The 19,312-nt window shown below is 38.3% G+C and overlaps 1 protein-coding gene, 1 long non-coding RNA gene and 2 other non-coding genes across 5 annotated transcripts; 3 read left to right on the top strand and 1 right to left on the bottom strand.

The window, feature by feature from the left end:
* Positions 1 to 6,318: 6,318 nt before the first annotated feature.
* On the bottom strand, positions 6,319 to 13,140 carry LOC144381592 (uncharacterized). Its single transcript, XR_013447038.1, has 3 exons — positions 13,022 to 13,140; positions 8,485 to 8,636; positions 6,319 to 6,474 (listed from the first exon to the last, which is right to left on the bottom strand). It is a non-coding gene; the product is annotated as an uncharacterized LOC144381592 (long non-coding RNA).
* Positions 13,141 to 13,238: 98 nt separating this feature from the next.
* Positions 13,239 to 18,329, top strand: RPL21 (ribosomal protein L21). 2 transcript variants are annotated; one of them, XM_036077028.2, is made up of 6 exons: positions 13,239 to 13,381; positions 15,820 to 15,898; positions 16,160 to 16,221; positions 16,779 to 16,891; positions 17,816 to 17,966; positions 18,128 to 18,329. In XM_036077028.2, exons 2-6 carry the CDS (start codon positions 15,832 to 15,834, stop codon positions 18,215 to 18,217), a joined length of 483 nt encoding a protein of 160 aa, XP_035932921.1. In that variant the 5' UTR covers positions 13,239 to 13,381; positions 15,820 to 15,831; the 3' UTR covers positions 18,218 to 18,329. The 2 variants fall into 2 exon arrangements, with proteins under 2 accessions (XP_035932921.1, XP_035932922.1); XM_036077029.2 differs by lacking the exon at positions 13,239 to 13,381 and adding an exon at positions 13,437 to 13,633.
* LOC118526102 (small nucleolar RNA SNORD102) lies at positions 16,593 to 16,663 on the top strand. The gene has a single exon (XR_004912470.1). It is a non-coding gene; the product is annotated as a small nucleolar RNA SNORD102 (small nucleolar RNA).
* On the top strand, positions 16,959 to 17,085 carry LOC118526103 (small nucleolar RNA SNORA27). The gene has a single exon (XR_004912471.1). It is a non-coding gene; the product is annotated as a small nucleolar RNA SNORA27 (small nucleolar RNA).
* Positions 18,330 to 19,312: the final 983 nt, after the last annotated feature.

Below are 19,312 nucleotides of genomic sequence, written 5' to 3'. Positions count from 1 at the left end.
GGAGCTCTCAGTGATCATGTTTCTGTTCTGTGTGGAAAGATGGTTTGCCATGAGAGAGAACAAGGAGGCTCACGCTCAGAACAGGTGGAGCAAACATCCTCCATTGTTACGAAATTGACTTTTTTGTCTAAGCTAATTTAAATTGGGATTTTGGCACTTGCAGCCAAAAGAGCACATATGTAAGTGTGATTTGGCCTAGGGGGTATCAATAAGGAGAATCTGGCAAAACCTTCAGGCTACCCCCACGTAAAAGTTATAAAGACCACTCTAAACAATCCATCTGACCCCAAATTCAAAAGACTTGAAGAGAAGCTATAATTCTGTGGATGTTTCCAGGTCTTTCTACAGATATAAATACATCAACCTATAAGACTTTAAAAAAAGGAAAGAAAAGAAGGCAGGGAGTTGACCGACCTATGTAGAACTTAGGATTTCAGATTGTTACTTTTGCATATTACACATTCATCCAAAAATCAAACAATTTTATTTTTTATCTACTTTTTGTAGAAAGTGCCTAAGGATTGGGGAGCATGGGTGGTGCAGTCGGTTGAGCATCTGACTCTTGATAGCAGCCCAGGTCATGATCTCAGGGTCATGGTCTCGGGGTGAGATCAGGCCCCACATTGAGCCCCATGTCGAGCGCTGCATGGAGCCCCACATGGGGCTCTGTGCTCAGCAGGGAGTCTGCTTGAGATTCTCTCTCTCCCTCTCCCTCTGCCCATTCCCCACCATGCTCTCTCACTCTGGCTCTAAAATAAATAAATAAATCTTAAAAAAAAAAAAAAAGTGCCTAAGGAAGTATAGCGTGCTTGATATTGAACAGGAAAATATATTTCCTTTAATTTGTGGTTCTGTATTTCAGTCTAAACATGATCAAATCCACATCCACATCCACACAAGAAATAGAAATATGTACACATTTTACAAACTGTTAAATATACCAACACACAAAAACAAATAGCAAGCTGGAAAAATATTACTAAGCTGAAAAATTCAACATTTGTTATCTATATAGCAAATTCTTCTCAAATATCAACCTAGCCATAGAAATGTGTAGGTCCATTTCCTAAACCATGTATTACTGAAAATAATTTATTCACAGTTTTGTAGCCTCTGATAAAATGTATACTTCTCATGGGTATGGATATAATCATATAAATCAGGTAATAATTCAAAATGTGTTTGAGTACACGTGTCCCAAAACTGTTCTCTCACCTCCTCCTCCAGCTTGATGTCACCTCCTCTAGCAAGTCTTCCCTGATGTCCCGGATAAGGATCATGCACTATTGATGTTCTCATAGTCTCAGCTGGTCATTCATGGCACATATAAAGATTATTGTGAAATAATCTCCTAATTACTAGTTTAGTATTAGTTTCCCTGGAGAATATGTAATTTCCCTAAAGACACTGACTTTTCCCCCTCTCAGGAATGGGTCCCAGTATCAAACAGGCATGTAATGAAATGCTTGGTAAAAGACTAATGAATAAATATGTCACACCACAGAGAATTTTATAAAGAAGGGACTCCACAATTTTTGTAAGTTGTCTTATTTCTGGTTTGTACAGAGGGTGAGAATGGAGAAGGGGGTGCATACTACTGAGGAAGGCATGAGTGAATGGAAGGTTCTGGCATTTGAGGGTTTCTTTCTCTCCCAGTTTCCAGTCAAATGTCAGTTAGAGCAAGGTTTACTTTTTTATTACATACAATCATAGTAATTTCCCATTTTGGTGTCCTGTGTTTCAAAATCTTTTTAATGATGTATGGTGACAGATGTTAACTAGACTTTTTGTGGTGATCATTTCACAATATATACAAATACTGAATCATTATGTCGTACACCTGAAACTCACATAATGTTACAATTCAATTATACCGCAATATTTTTAAAAAAGAATTTAAGCTATAAGTCTCGCTATAAGCACTGCTTTCATGGTATCTCATACATTTTGTTATATTTCATTTTCATTCATTTCAAAGTATCTTCTAATTTCTATTATGATTTCTTCTTTGACCAATTGGTAACTTATAGTGTGTCATTTAATTTCCACATGATTATGATTTCCAGAATTTTCCTTGTGTTCCCCTGTGGACTGAGAACATACTTTGTATGATTTCAATTAAATTTTTGAAACTTGTTTTATGGTCTAGTATATGGTCTATCCTGGATAATATTCCATGTGCACTTGAGAAGATGTCTATTTTGCTTTTATTATTCAAATATTCTATAGATGTCAGTTAGGTCTAGTTGATTGATAGTATTAAGTGTTCTAAATGCTTGCTAATTTTGTCTGGTTGTTCTACCCATTACTGAGATGGGGTAATGAAGTCTCTGACTATTATTTTTTGAACTGTCTGTTTCTCCTTTCAGTTATCTTCTGTTCAATCAAACACCCCTAACCGAAGGTTGCTTAAACATGTCTGACACTCTTTGTCCACAGGATCTTTGCACTTGCTATTCTCTTTGCTTGACATGCTCTTCTTTCAGATAACTGCATGACTGTCTTCCTCATTTTCTTCAGATCTTTGCTCAAATACCCTTCTCAGTGAGGTCTTCTCTAATCACTCTATTTTGAATCATAACACCTCATTTCCTCTTTCCTGCTTGATTTTTTTTTCTCCATCGCACTTGTCTCCATCTGTCATAATGTATATATTGTAACATAATACCGTAAATAGTGTACTCTTCATTATCTTTCTCCCACTAGAATGTAAACTTCAAGAGCACAGGGATTTTTGTCCATTTTATTCCCCTATATCTCTAACCCTAGATCAATGCTGCCACATAATAGGTGCTCAATGAATGTATGCTCCATGAATGAATGAACAAATGCCCTGAGCATGGCTTGAGTCAGCTGGGCAGCAGACTAAGTTGGATTCATTGTCAATTTCAAGTGGATCCTAGGTATCAAATCATTCTATTATAAGACCCTGCAACTGTAAATAATCATTTTCTTAAAATTCCATTCATGTTATTAAAATTATCCATATTAACACTGATTCAGTTGGGTCAGCTTGTTGCTCCCTTCTATTTCCATCTGTTTCCAAATATTTTTTGAGCCTTTACTATACTGTATGCTAAGCCCTGGATACAAAGGGGTAAGCCTAGAGTGACAAAGTCCTTGCCTTCATGAAGCTTACATTATAGTTTTCTGAAATTCACTGTGCAAAAGTCAGCACACCCCTCTCCTCAGTTTCAGTATCTTCCCCTAGATCAACTACAATTAAGTAGAATTCTAGCAAATGATTTAAATTGAATCTTATCAATTTTGTGCACATAAATCAGCTTTCAAATACCACTGAAACCTAGCTTTAAGCACTACAGATACCTGAAAATTAGTTCGGATAGGTGGCAATGGAATTGTATCCATAACATTTGAAAGCTGAGTGCAAATTAGCAGCATTAAACTGAGTCTGACAAAGGTTCTTCACGTAATTTTATGTTTCAGCTACAAATCCCAGTGCTAAAACCTTTAAAAGCCTTTGTATCAATTATTTTGCAGAAATACTTTGATGTCATTGTGGTTCATTATAATGGTTAAAGTTATTGTCAGTCCCCCCGCCCCCAACAAAGCCTCTTTCGATAATTCCTGGCATAAATGAAACCTTAGCCAGAGTAATTTTTCTAATGGCTAAAAATGTTTTAGTCTTTTGTCAGCAAGTTCGGTAGTTAAAATATTTCAACCGCAGAGTCTTCTTATTCCATCAGAGAACAGCCAAGTACCTGAGTAATAGCTCAGAGATTGAGACAGGACACTATGCCGGTCAGCAGAAAAATTTGAATCTATCATAGGACAGAAGCCTAATTGCTCACCTATTTCATTTGACATCCAGAAAGACTGTTTTGAGAAAACTTTTGTGGGTTTCTTTTTAAAGTGTTTCCGGGATTAATTTTAACAAGCACAACCAAGTGCTAGTTCCCTATCTGATTTTCCCACAAAATTTGACCTGTTTGACTAATAAGCAGTTACACTGGCAACCTAAGGACATGACAGAGTAATAGTGAAGCAAAATCAGCTTAATTACAGGATAAATTAAGAATTGAAGACCGTCAGCTCAAGGCAAGTCAGCAAAATTGTACCGTGGCTTATTCAGAACTCACAAAGCAAAATGGAAATAACCCCATGTGTTCATGTTCCTGAATAACTCTGCAGAAGCAAGATTACTATGGGTACCTGCCTATTTTGACCTGGGACTCACCCTAATTGTATAATAGTCAAAGTTTGCTACCAATGGAGATGACTTCCAGAACTTACAGTGACATCCCTGGCTCTCCTCAGGGGGTCAAAGCACACCTGGCAGTAGCAGAAGTAGGGGACTAGGACAGTGTTTTTAAACTTTTTGGTCTCAGAACCCCTTTACCTCTTAAAAATGAATGAGGACAAATTGGAACTTTTTGTTTATATGAATTTTTGTCTATCGATATTTACCATATTAGAAATTAAAATGCATCATGTCTAGGAATATTAATTTATTTAAAAAGAATAGAAACCTCATACATGATAATATCTTTTTATGACAACCATATTTTCCAAAGTAAATTTTTTTCATTGCATTTCTTTTTTGCTGCACCATTTGGTGAGAAATGTGGCATTGTGTTACCTTTTTGTGATATCCTTAAGGTCTAGCTCCATCGAAAATGGCTGGACACTCCTGTTTGCTTCTGCATTGAATCTGTTGCCATATGCCATTGGGTTGAAGTACATGAAGAAAGTCCAGTCTCACACATGTATACTATAAAAGGGAGGAGTATTTTCATAACTTTTACAGGTAACTGTGGCTAATCTTACTTGATGCTACACCAACACTCAACAAGTGGCAGATTTTTTAAAAGAGTAGTTGCAGTGTGAAATCTGAAATGCTATCGGTGACATTTTCATACTGGGACATTAAAATCTATTGGTCTGTCTTACACTTCAAATGATCTTTTCCCATTCCTTGCTTTGTAACATTATGTATCGGTCATCTGAAAGTATGGCTCACTCAGGCAGATAATCCAAATGTTGACACATTTAATTATATAAAACAAAATATTTGTTCATATCGCCAATGATCAATCAGAAAACTATCTGAGTTGTAGGAAACTGTCAGGCTCACGGTGGTGGATACAAGTTTCCTAAAATTATAATTTCTCCGTAAAAGCTCAAATTTTCATTGGCACCATTGTCAGTTGTTTCCCTTGAAGCAGCAATAGTCCGGTTAAGTTCATTTATCGGAAAATGTCAGCCAAATATGCAACTCCGACTTGCCATAATTTGTCTGTTGTTCTTGCAAGTAAAAATAGTGTTCAATGGGAAAAAGTGGTGGTTAGTTCAGCTTTCAACTCAAACAGCAGAGCAGGTGCTTTTCCTCCAGACAATTACTGTACTGGTCATATAGCACTAGTGTCTTTTGCATGGTTCCCATTTTATGACAATTTATTAAAAAGATGTGTACTCAGGGATGGAGATCAAATAAAATTAATGATTTTTACCGCCCTGATCAAGCATATTATTAAGTGAACTGGCTTTTTTTTTTTTTTTTTTTTTGACCCTAAGAGTGCATGGTGGTGAAAAGTACAATAGTGACCAGTGCCACAGCCTTGATTCATGGTAAAGCTCTAGGCTGTTTTTCCCATTATTGCTTTTGCATCATCAGAGAAATGTCAGTGCAGTTTAAAAAGCAAATAATGTCTCAACACTATTATGAAAGTAATTTTGACCTCACACATGCCTTGCAAAGGTCTCAGAAACACCCAGGGGTCCATAGACCCAGACTCTGAGAACACTTGGACTATGAGAAGCTATAAAGGAGAGCAAGGGAGATGAGATGCTTTGTTACAAAATGGAAAAGATGTTCTACATTTATTATCTCATGTGGGATTATAAATACAAGCTCCTCCTAAACAAGTATCTGTGCTTCCACTTTAAGGACAAAGAAACAGACTTTAGGAAGTGATAGAATATAGAACCTAGTCTGTCTGACTCCAAAACTCATGTCCCCACTCCCCCATAGTGGAAAAAGATATCTTCTTTCTAGCTTTGATTTAGGGACCCTCTTGCAAAGTACCCACCCCTCCTCCATGATAAGCCATGTCCCCACACTATCTTCTAGCCTGTTTCCATGTCTGGGCTGGCCTCTGACTCCGCCAGTGAAACTACTTCTCTTTCTACCAGTTATCTAAGCCACAGGTGACAAGAATATGGCATAAGAGGACTTTTTCTCCAATGAGCCTCCATTGGACATTAATCATCTTTACTTTTCAGTAAGCCTGGAATTGGCCTCAGAAACGTCTCAACTAGGTCCAGGTAGCCATAATCAATCAATAAGTCAATCAGAGCTAACAACAGATATGAAATTTATTTGTCAGCCTTCATCTCTAAATTATGATGAAGCATGCGTGTGGGAACGAACAGAGCATGAACCTCCTCCTTCGTTACAAATACAAAATGTAAGTTTGCCAGAAGAGATGCAGCAGCTCCAAGTGATGAAATTACCTAGAAAAAACAAACATAATCATTCAGAGTAAGGATTGTTGACCCCAACTGATGAGTCTCCCTGAATTTACTACAAGTTCAACAGTCCACTAGATGTTTCCTACCTACCACAGAACTCTACACAGTATCTGTTTCCACTTTTCCAAATTGTGCTTCACAGTCTAAACATAATTGGGCTTCCATAAAGCACTGCAATGGCTTCCCCAACCCTCACTGCAACACTTTTTCTGTCTGAACACTTCTGATATTTGACTAGGTTCTTCCTCATGTTGCACTGGTCTTAACAACTAAGATAGTTGAAGGTATTTTAGAAGCTGGAAGAAAAAGCAGGATTTGGGAACAGAAAAATCTGGATGCAGACAATGAGGACACTGTTTAGAGGGCTGAGATTCAATCTGAACGTCCACTCACATGGTCACAAACCTGTTTATGCTTCACTATTTTCAGGCAGAAAATCAAATTGTGGAAGAGTGCAATCTTTGCCTCTTTGATTAAAAAATAGATTTTATCTTACTCATTACCCTGCCCCCAGCTTCTCAGGATCTCAAATGAAAATTTTAATGGAAAAAAGACTATTTTATGTAATTATTCTTCACTATATGTTTTTCAATTATTCATAGTATTTCAGACCCCATTACTTATCATTACAATGACATTTCCCTGGAGAAAAGAATTCTCATTATATACTTTCTACACTAGAAATTCCTAATCATTTCTCATTTGAAATTGTTCTCCTACCAGTCTACCAAGACAAAGGGCAAATCAAAAGGAGTTGATTGATACTCATACAGAGTTCCCCACTAGAGCCTCACACATAGAGGATAGATCCAGGTTTCCTCCTAGCTTGGAAAATGTGTCCTGCTGGAGTTAAACTGCCAATGTCCTCTGAAAACCAAAATAAAACAAAACATATACCTTATTAAAATCCCTTCACAGGAGAAAATGTGAAAATAGAAATAGAGATGTGACTAGCTTAATAACCAAAAGTTATGGGTTTTGTTTAGTACTTTATTCAAGCCTGGTACTAAGTATTAATTTCTCTCATTTTAATAAGTCACATTCCTATTCATTTGTTGACCTTATTTTCTAAAGCTATTGGATGACTTTCATTTCTCTGAGTTTTTAAAATTGTTATTCATCTCTGTGCTTTTACAGAAGTTAAAATACCCTCTGCCTAAAATACTCTTACTACTTGTTCTATGGTCAAAGCTTTACTCTCTCATCAAGTCCAGCCTCTCTGGGAAGCTTCCTTTTTGTCCAGGGGTTCATCTCTCATCCACTCCCTTCCTCTAATGTAGGTGCATGGTATCATCCGTGGAATGCCCATACTGTTCATGTTCAGTGTCCTCTATTATACCGCTTAGAATATTGGAATGCACTCACTTTTTTCTTCCACCAAACTCTTTGTGGAGTCCTTGAGGGTGAGGGTCATGTTTTATTCATGTTTATAGTCTCATCACTCAGTGTAGTAACCTGATATAATCTAGATGCTAATAAATATTAAATGAATTTTGAGTTTTCCTTCTTTCCACATTTAATTTACTTCACTTTTTTTTTTTAAGTTTCAATGCTTTTCTTTTTCTCTTTACACTAATGATCTCAAAGTGGAGACAAATTGACTATAAGAGAGTCAGGAAACCACTATGGTTTTCCGATGTGTACGATAGAGCTAGTGACACAAACCTATTTTAAAAGCCTGTAGTAAAAATAAATGCCTCACTCTCTTTAGAAGAAAATGCTAATAAAATGGGGGGGTTCACATTGAAAATCCATTTGGCAATTTTTTATGAAGTTAGACACACACCTACCTTATGGTCAAGCAATGTTCAATCCAGGTATTTTACCAAAAGAAATTAAAACATATTCACAAAATGTTTATGACAGTTTTATTCACAGTATCAAAAAATTTCAAACAACCCAATTTCTATCAAGAGAAGAATGTATAAATAATTTGCAGTATATTCACATAGTGGAATACTATTTAGTATTAAAAAAGGAATTGAGGGGCACCTGGGTGGCTCAGTCGTTAAGCGTCTGCCTTTGGCTCAGGTCATGGTCCCAGGGTCCTGGGATCAAGCCCCACATCGGGCTCCCTGCTCAGCAGGAGGTCTGCTTCTTACTCCCCCACTCCCTCTGCTTGTGTTCCCACTCTGGCTGTGTCTCTCTCTGTCAAATAAATAAATAAAATATTAAAAAAAAAAAAGGAATTGAACTATTGGTACATATGATATGATGGAATCTCAAAAACAAGCTGAACAAAAACAGCCAAACAAGAGTACACAATGTATGGCACCATTTATATGAAATTTAAGAATAGGCAAAACTAATCTGTAATTATAGAAATCAGAATATTGGATGGTTCTGGTGAGGGACTGGCTGGAAAGGAGCATCAGGGAGTATTCCACAAGGATGGCAATGCCCTGTACCTTTGTTGGAAATACTGGTTACAAGGTTATAAAAGTTAGTACAAAGTCATCCACTTGTACAGTTAGGATCTGTACATTTTAGTGTATACAATTAAAATCTATCTCAGTCTCTCTGTCATGTATATACACATACATACACGTGTCCACGTATAAGTATGCATACACACATATACACACATCATACTGGGGTTCAATTATTTACTTATTATTCAATTAAGTCAAGAACAATGTACAATGCCTAAAATAGTGGGTCACAGCAAGAACACATTTAATTTTGGATTTATTGTACTATTATTTTTATTTTAATTATTATTTTCTTAGGCTAAAAGTAATATGATTTTGGTTACACTTAGCCTGGACCAACTGATGAGTGGGGTAAATAACAGAATATGCTAAAAAACAGAACTACTGACTTAGAATTAAATTTTTCCTATGACAAAGATTTTTTAAGGTTACCTAAAATATAATTGCAAATATTTTGGTCACAGACATTTGGATTTGCTTTATAACTTAAACATCTTTCTAAATTCCTAACTAGGTAGATATATAAAGCAACGTAGTATGTTAATGTTCAGGAAACAAAAAGATGAGAAACAATGAGCCATCTGAAAGGCAAAGGGAAGAGCATGCATAAAGCCCCTGAGGCTAGAAAGACCTGGCCTGGGTCAGGGAACTACAGAAGGCAGTGGGAGCTACAATGAACTGGGTCGGGAACCAAGTGAACCTAAGATAACCAAGAACTGGTTTACGCAGGACCTTGCAAACCAGGAAAGGACTTTAAGCAAAGTCATGATACAATCAGATTTACATCCCTGAAAGATCATTCTGGCTACTATGTAGAAAATGGACAGAGCAGGGGCACCTGGGTGGCTCAATTGGTTAAGTGACTGCCTTCCTCTCAGGTCAAGATCCCAGGGTCCTGGGATTGAGCCCCGCATCGGGCTCCCTGCTCGGTAGGAAGCCTGCTTCTCCCTCTCCCACTCCCTCTGCTTGTGTTCCCTCTCTCGCTGCGTCTCACTGTGTCTCTCTCTCTCTCTCTCTGTCAATTAAATAAATAAAAAATCTTAAAAAAAGAAAAGAAAATGGACAGAGCAGAAGCAAGAGAGAAAAAAGTGACCTTAACGGGTCCGTTGCTAGTTCGGGCGAGAGATTTTAGTGGTGGCGGTAGAGATGGGAAGAGGCAGGCCATCTGGGACAAAATTTGCTGATGGATTGGATATGGTGGGGGGAAAGGAAAACTTAAAAATGAAACCAAGCCTTCTGGTTTATGTTATTTACTGACATGGGAAATATTGGACTGAAAACCGGTTTGGGGGTGGAAATAATAAGTTTTATTGTGGACACATTAACTTCGAGATACCGAAGGTATCCAAGAATAGATGTTACCCTGAATAGTTTTGAGAAGAGTCCCGAATTTAAAAAATAAATCTGGCAGTAAGCAGGATAGAGATGAAATTTAAAGTTATAGGTATACATAGAATTCCCCAAGAAGAGAATGGAGAAAGAGAAGAGCAGGGAAACTAATTCCAAGTCCTGAGGTACTCTATTATTTTAGAGGACAGGAAAAATAAAGAAAACCAGCAAAATAGGCTGTGGAGTGGTCAGAAAGGATACTGTTTCAAGAAGGGAATGGCCAAAGCTTCTGGGAGGTGAAGAAAGACATGAACAGAGAATATCTTTTGGATTTGGTAACATGGAAGCAGCTTTAGTGGCATGACTAGGGCAGAAGTCAGATTAAACTGAAAACAGAATGGGAGATAAGAGATAGTAACGTTCATGTATTAGGTTAAACCATATGACCTTGCTGACATCGGACAGTTTTTGATGTACAAAAACAGTAATTTCAAATGATTCTTTTTTTAAAAACCTTGATGGAAGAAAGTATGGAGCAGTGTAGGAGGAAAAGATGCAGTCAAGCAGGGCCAGGAAGGTGGAAGGAGAGGGTTGTGGGTTTTGGTTGGAAAGACCAAAACATGTTTGTACACTGATAAAAACAAAGCAATTATCAGCTAAAGAAAGGTGAAGAAAAGGGATGGAAGATTTGGTTATCGAAGAAAAAATGTGAGATAACCTTTACAGAGAGTAGGTGTGTAAACTAACTCTGGAACTGCATGGGGCTGTTAGGCACCACTTGAGAATTGTTGATCTTGAATGTATGGCAGGGGCTAAAAGCTCAAATGCTGGCAGGGGCAAGACAAGTAAACAACTGAAGCAGGCTCAGTGGACATGAAACTCAAGAATATATATCCAGTCTAAATGGGGTGGCCACTGGATTGCTACCACCCAAACTGTCAATCCTATGTTGCCACATCCTCTGATTTTTCAAAGAGGAGCCAGAAATCTTGATTTTTTACATGACATATCATAATTTTAAAAATTCTCTACGTGTTGAAGAAAACAGAGGTTGCATTTATCCAAGGTTGTACATTTGTTAGGAGAGTGATATGGAAGACTGACTTGAGTTGGTTGAGATGGAGTGACTGTAATGATGAACTACTAAAAATTAAGTTGGATAAAAAAGAATATAGAAGCTAAAGGGAATTAGTGGTTACAGTTAAGGTGGAGGAGTCAATGTATTAGGGGCGCCTGGGTAGCTCAGTCATTAAGCGTCTGCTTTCAGCTCAGGTCATGATCCCAGGGTCCTGGGATCGAGTCCCGCATCGGGCTCTCTGCTCAGCGGAAAGCCTGCTTCTCCCTCTCCCACTCTCCCTGCTTGTGTTCCCTCTCTCGCTGTGTCTCTGTCAAATAAATAAATAAGATCTTAAAAAAAAAAAAAAAAGGAGTCAATGTATTAAAGGAATCGATGAAGACTGGCTCCTGATTCCTCAAGTTCTTGAGCAAGTGAGCTCAAGGCTAAAGATTACAGTCACAGAATGTATAAAAATCAAAACTTTGGAGCCTATGCAGTTTTTAGAAATTACAAATTCCAGATGCATCGGAGAGTAAGTCAAATAAACGCAAAAAATCAATGGGATAACGTTATTTAAATTCAAACAGGTTAAGATTTTTGTTGTTTAGCTGACTTTTAGAAAATACATCATAAAAATAATACAATGAGAAAAGCATCAGACAAATTCCAGTATTGGGACATTCTACGAAATAGCTGACCAGTACTCCTCAAACTGTCAAGTTCATCAAAAACAAGGACAGTCTGAGAAAGTGCCACAGCATAAGGAGACATGATAATTACATATAATGTGGTATCCTGGATGGAATCCTAACAGAAAAAGAATATTAGGTAAAATTAAGGAAGTCTGAATAAACAATGGATTTTAGTTACCAATAATGTACAAAATTGGTCCACTAATTGTAACAAATACATCATACCAATGTAAAATGTTAATAGGGGAAACTGGGTACCAGGTATACAGAAATTCTTTGCACTATTTTCTCAAAAATGTTTTAAAATAAATCTAACACTACTCTAAAAAACACGCTATTAAAATAATATATATCAAAAAGTGTAACAAATAAAACAATGGCTACCTATATTTTCAGTAATAGTCGAGATAGTAAAAACCTCTTATATTAGTTCATGGTTCCTTCCCTACTGGACGTGAAATAGATTTCTAAATGCGATTTTTTTCCCTTTTATTTCTTGACTACTTCCATTACGTATGCATATGTAGCTAAGCAACATACGGTACTGTTTTACATGTTTTCAGATTCTATGTAGATCGTCATACTATACGTTCCACATCCTCCTCTTTTCGTCTCATATTTCTGGGTCTAGTATTGATTTACTGGCATATTCCATCATATGAGCATCCCATTAATGAATGTACTCTCTTCGGCGGATGTTGCTAATTTTTTGCTTTTATGTCCTGATTTACATGTCAACGTTCCTACAAGATATATACTTAGGAGCAAAATACTAGGGTACAGTATTTGAAAATTTGCAGTTTTACTTTGTCAAATTGCTTTCAAAATGCATGTTTAACACGCACACGCCAGCAAGAGTGTGGTATATCTTGACTCATAGAGCAAAAAAAACTCTTGAAAGACATACAAACTGGATAATATGTTTGCCTTATTACAATTTGTCTTCTGCGCCCACGTAATCATTTCTGCAAACACAGAGCTGTTAACGAGCCCCACAAAAGGCTTAGACGCCGTTATACCACCCTCTCCGCGGCGCCCGGAGACGCCGACACACGCGCGCTTCCGGCGTAAGCTCGACGCAAAGGCAAATGTCCGCACGCTTGGGTCACCGGCGTCGTGATTGACGCCCCTGAAGGCCCCTTTCCGGGCTGTCCGGAAAGATCCAAGTGTCAGCTTGTGTTGGTCTATTGCCTCTTTTTCACAAGAAAGAAAAATATTCTGCCAGGCTCCCCTTGTTCTCTGAGAAGATCCCCTTCCCCAGAAGAGTTGCTTTCGGCTGGCATTTCTTTCAGGCAGTGCTGTGGGCAGCCCGTAGGCCCTTGTAAGGCGCGCGCTGCGGCCCCGCCTCCTTCTTTTCGGCCGGAACCGCCATCTTCCAGGTAGGGCCTGCGCGTGGCTCCCGGTGCCGCGTGTCTCACGGACTCGAGTTGTGAACTTGTGACCACAGCGGCAGTGCACTGAGGTCCTTGAGAGACCGTCTAGTTTGTCCTGGGCCCACTGACCTGGGTGGTGGAGTTATGTTCGTCCCAGACCAGGAGCGGCGTGCGCCGGGCCGGGGGCTGAGGACCAGACGGCAAGGCCGCGGCCCTGTGTGGGGAGAGACTCGAGAAAAGCGAAGCCGAGTCCCTGGGGTGAGGCAGTTCGGGTCAGTCTGGGAAAGAATTTGTTTTTCCTGTGTCCCCACGGCTTCAGCCTCGGTATTCTGGGCCTTCGGACAGGTTTTGTGCGGCCGCGTGGCCCAGTGCCTTTCGAACTCTTCAGTGTGGCGTTTTTGCCACAAATGTGAAGCCTAAACCTGTGATGCTGTGGGATAGGGGCTTAGGGGTAGTAGGAATGGGTTTACGGGTTTAAAGGCATGTGCTTTAACTTCCGGTGAGGCCTAGTTGTGTGTGAAAACCTGGGTTTGCGGTCCGAGAACAGTGGATGCCTTGCATGATAGGACCTGTAGACCGCTCGGCTTTAGTGCGTGAAATTAATCCGGTTGTTTTAAATTGGGGCCCCAAATCGCATTTGGACAAACGGAAAGTGCTTTCAGGTTGCCACAAGTATTGTTTTGTTAACGCTGGGGCAGCATGTGAATAGTTAAGTGTCTCATTTGGAATCTTAGGGGGAAAGTCATTGAATTACCACTTAATCTTACTTTTCTTTTTTTCATCCTTTTTTTCTTTCGTCTTTTCATCTAGTTTGTAAATGTTAGTTACCAGAGTTGAGCAAACTGTAGGTTCCGTTTTATAGTGGGTCCTGTTTGGTACTGTTAAATAATCTAAAGCATCACTGTTTCCTACTTGTTATTATTTTTTTAAAGCGTGTGTTGGTTCGTGATGTAAGATAGATTTCTTTCTGGGGAGAATGGATCTGGTGGAAAGACAACGGACACTGGAGTCAAATTACTTTCCATTACTGAATCTGCCACTTAGTGACTCCATAAAGTGATTTGGGCCTGCAGACTATCTGTTGTTTGTGAACTTGACACTTGGGTATGAGTTGACACAAATGTAGAGAATTTGAGGATTAAAGCAGAATATCTGGCACTTAATAGATGCTTAGTTGCCTTTTTAAAAAGTAACGGATGCATTTGTTGTAACAATGATTTGGTTTTGGTGGGTTAGGTGAAACATTGTGTCTCCATACCTCCCAGGTTAATGAATAAGGTACTTTGGAGTCACTTTTCTTTAAGAAGTGTTAATAAGAGGGCACCGGGGTGGCTCAGTCGGGCTCAGGTCATGATCCCAGGGTTCTGGGATCGAGCCCCGCGTCGGGCTCCCTGCTCCGTGGGGCGTCTGCTGATCCCCCTGCTTGTGTGCTCTCTCTCATTCTCTCTCAAATAAATCGTAAAATAAGAAAAAAAGGAATGTTAATAAGAGACTGATTTATGTTACAGTCCCATCAGGTTAAGCCTGACTTAACATATCTGCTTTGTGGTAGGAGTAATTCTCAGCAATGATAGTTCTGCCCTCGAATGACCTAAAGCAATAAAAACCATTGTTTTAACCTTTTGGGAAACAGTGAAATACTTGATTTGAAATGCCTATCTGTGAATTCTTAGATAATGATAAATTGATTACCACTTACTAAGCCATAGGCTAGAACTTGCTGAATGCTTTGTAGACATTACCTCAGTTAATTGTAAGAGTATTAACCCCATTTCGCAGATGAGGATCAGAATTTAAATATAAATTTCTCAGGAAGCAAGTGGCAGAACCTAAGTCAGATTAGGTCAGTAGTTATAAAGCCTGTGTTTTTCAAAACCCTTCAACTCTACATACGTTTATTAGTAAATGATGGAGTAATCAGAAGTATGAAGTGATTTGGAAATTCATGGCAGATGCTGTATAAGATACACTGTCACAAAAAATAACACCAATAAGAGAAGGGGTTTAATCACCATGTAAAAATCCTGGGCTGAGTTGTCTTGTTCTCCAACAACAAATAAATTACCAACAAATTAGTTAATCCCAGTGCCTTTGGCATTCTGGGCTGGGTTCTACTACAGACAGCGTGGTTTTAGAAGTTTTGTTGTGTTTTTATGTTCTAACAGGGAAAGTACTGGTGTGGGTTTAAAATAAAATCCTGCTACTTAGTAGCTTTAACGTTAACAACGCTTAGGCAGTTTCGGCAAAAATCTTACATGCCAAAATGATGGGTTTTTACCGTTTATGAGAAATATGGATTGGTGAATCAGCTTACATTTCTTAATTCTGTAGCTCCTGTAATGCAAGTGTTTGACATTTACAGGGTTGTTTGATTGGTTTTTGTTTAAAAAGACAAATGTCAATTTTGCATTTGCATTTAACTGTTTTATACTTTCTGTTTTCAGTAATTCGCCAAAATGACCAACACAAAGGGAAAGAGGAGAGGCACCCGCTATATGTTCTCTAGACCTTTTAGAAAACATGGTAAGTAGATTTACCCTCTAGAGAGCAAACATAGCATACCTTCATACAATGCATTCTTACTAAATGGCATTAATTAACCAACATCTACCTAACTTGTTTTTGTAATAAAAGCATAAATTTCATATAGTAGTTTCTTATAAATAAGATTTAAAAATACAACTGTCAAAAATAGAGTGTTGAAAGCTAATAAGCTTGCATGTTTCTTTTATACTCTAGACTTTTTAATCTTGATACTGACTATACTCATTTTTTTGGGTGCAGGAGTTGTTCCTTTGGCCACATACATGCGAATCTATAAAAAAGGTGATATTGTGGACATCAAGGTAAATTCTACAATTGGGTAAATAACCTACAGAATATTAGAAGGTAGAAAAGTTTAATTTGGAATTCAGATACTAGTGTATGTTGCATCTGTTGGCTTTTTATTCTCCTGAATAGGGAAAAATCTTTGGTCTGAATAAGAGCTGGTAAGTGTAGAATGGCTATTTAACTCAGAAACCAGTTTTAAAGTGCTATTCCTGAGTCTAAGAATTTTCTCGTTACTTGTTAACAGGTTGTGAATTTGTGGAGGTAGAAAGGAATAATACCTTAGTGCAAAATTTAATTGTTGATGGTGATAGAGATTGTTACTTTTGTAAAAACAAGTGACAGTTTTGTTTTGTGACCAATATTTAAATGTATCCTGGTACTCTGGAGCTTAATGATGATTGTCTTTTTGATTGCTTAAAGCAATGTGAAAAACACATTTCACCGGCTCTGAAAGCTCTTGAGTTGCCATTTAAAAGAAAAAAATTTTAGAGTATCTTAGTTACTTTAATAAGAGTCAGGATGTAAAAGGAAGGGGAAATGCTGACATAACTTTCATCTCCTTTCTTAACAGGGAATGGGCACTGTTCAAAAAGGAATGCCCCACAAATGTTACCATGGCAAAACTGGAAGAGTCTACAATGTTACTCAGCATGCTGTTGGCATTGTTGTAAACAAACAAGTTAAGTAAGTAATGTCAGGGTTCTTTTTAGTCAGGGTTCTTTTTAGCTGATCAGTATTCCTTCATACCCCATACCCCCTTTTCACTTTGCCAATTGGACTTATGTCTTTATTGGTCATTCAAGTGGGGCAAAGGAAATATCCTTTTAAAACTCAAGCAAACTGGGTGTTTGCCTTGTATCCTGTCAGAGGAAACAAATTGAACTAGACTTAATGGAAAGTTTTATTAGGGTTTGGTGTTAAGCAGTTCTAGTTTTCAGAGTATAAAAAAGAATAGTAAGTAATAAATTGAGTTAGTGATTTGGTTTTGGTTATATAGTATTTCAAGGTCTGTCACCTCATCAAAAGAAAGCTTAGAAGTGGAGATGTTTGGGGGCGTATGGGTAGTGCAATTGGTGAAGCATCTCTTGATTTTGGCTTGGGTTGTGGGCTCTCGAGCCCCACGTCAGGCCCCATGCTCAGCATGGAGTCTGCTTAAGACTCCCTCTCCTTCTACCCCCCTAAAATAAATAAATAAATCTTTTACTTATTTTTAGAGAGAGAACATGAGCATGGGGAGGGGCAGAGGGAGAGGAGAGAGAGAGAGAATCTCCAATAGACACCCTGCTGAGTGCAGATCCCGACACAGGGCTCAATCCCATGACCCTAGGATTGTGACCTGAGCCTAAACCAAAGGGTGGAAGGCTCCACTGACTGAGCCACCTAAGCACCCCAGTGAATAAATCTTAAAAAAAAAAAAAAAAAGTGGAGATGTTTGCTTCAAGGCCTCTTACAGTACAATTAATGATTGTAAATTAGCCATCGCCTTGCTGAGTAATGCTATCTGTTGGTAAAAGGTTTGTGGTTTGTTTAATAAATGAAACTGCCAAATAAAATTGGACTTGGTTACATTTTTGCTGAAGCGTTTATAGTAATGTTGATTCTCCCCAGGGGCAAGATTCTTGCCAAGAGAATTAATGTACGCATTGAGCATATTAAACACTCAAAGAGCCGAGACAGCTTCCTGAAGCGTGTGAAGGAAAATGATCAGAAAAAGAAGGAAGCCAAAGAGAAAGGTACTTGGGTTCAACTGAAGCGCCAGGTGAGTGCTTGACAGATGATTTCTTGGTATTGATCTTGGGAATTTTAAAACTTGCTTAGTGGTAATTTTCTTTTATATGAAAGTTAATGAATTTGAGTATGTTATTTGTTCCTGAGAACACTTTGAAATTGATTACTGTTCTTGGTTTTTTTTTTTAATAGCCTGCCCCACCCAGAGAAGCACACTTTGTGAGAACTAATGGAAAGGAGCCCGAACTGCTGGAACCCATTCCCTATGAATTCATGGCATGATAAATGTAAAGAAAATAAAAGACCTCAAGACTGTAAAAATGTTTCTCTCAATTGAGTAGAAGTTGGTGTCCTTTCCCCCAAAAAAATATTTAAAGCAAACTTTGTGTCCTAATTCATTGGGTGATGTCTTTATTCAAACTTAGTGGCTTTTGTCTTGCTGGAAGATGTGAGGTGGTTTATTGCAGAACGATATACTCAATTGGTTAGGAAACTGCCAGATACTACTTTAAAAATATTTATAGTTGGAAAATAGTCCCTCCAAATCCCTAAGAAAAAAGAATTTTAAAAAAATATGTGAAAGGTTACCTGTCGCATTGCATTTAAGCTCAGTGAAAGTTGAGTTCTTGTAATTGTATCCTGTCTTAAATAGCTGTGTTTTAAGGATAAAGAACTTGCCTTTGAAGGCTACTATTTAAAAACAGATGGTTTAAAGCACTCTGTCTGGTTCCTACCAAAAAATTGTTTTCCCTGTCATTTCCTGTTATGGTTTTCTTGTATGGTGCTCTGGCTCTTAGGAAAAATGTATTGGAATTGCTCCTTCTTGCCCCAGTTCCTTTGTACTTGTCTTTGCCTGAAATACCTACACTTTAAGTTGGTGAATTCCTGATTGTCCTTTTTTCACCTTGAGTGTCATAGGTGAACCTTCCCTGATAAAAGTATTTCAAGGAGAGAAATGAAAGTGCTTGGAATCAGAGAAGAGAAATTATTTCTGGTTTGGGATGATAGAGTAAAGTCCCTTACACCTGTTCTCACTACAGGTGTGTTTGCTTTCTTACAGTGTTTATAATTTTTAAAAATTTAATCTTCCCGGGGTGCCTGGGTGGCTCAGTCGTTGGGCATCTGCCTTCGGCTCAGGTCATGATCTTGGGGTCCTGTGATCAAGCCCCGCATCAGGCTCCCTGCTCTGCAGGAAGCCTGCTTCTCCCTCTCCCCCTGCTTGTGTTCCCTCGCTGTGTCTCTCTCTGTCAAATAAATAAAATCTTTAAAAAAAAAAAATTAATCTCCTCCAATAGACCTGAGGTTAAAGACTGTTAGTAAACTTTGCTGTCCTAGGTCCTAGCACATAATAAACATTTCATAAATGTTCTTTGAATT

Source organism: Halichoerus grypus, chromosome 4 (genome assembly GCF_964656455.1).
Source record: "Halichoerus grypus chromosome 4, mHalGry1.hap1.1, whole genome shotgun sequence".
Taxonomy (NCBI): Eukaryota; Metazoa; Chordata; class Mammalia; order Carnivora; family Phocidae; genus Halichoerus; species Halichoerus grypus.
The sequence above is the reverse complement of the archived record's forward strand: the minus strand, read 5'-3'. Positions and strand labels throughout refer to the sequence as shown.

Coding starts and splice junctions, on each gene's coding strand:
- RPL21 (XM_036077028.2), top strand. CDS start 15,832: ATGACCAACACAAAGGGAAAGAGGAGAGGCACCCGCTATATGTTCTCT. Junction 15,899..16,159: donor TAGACCTTTTAGAAAACATG/GTAAGTAGATTT, acceptor TTTTGGGTGCAG/GAGTTGTTCCTTTGGCCACA. Junction 16,222..16,778: donor GTGATATTGTGGACATCAAG/GTAAATTCTACA, acceptor CTTTCTTAACAG/GGAATGGGCACTGTTCAAAA.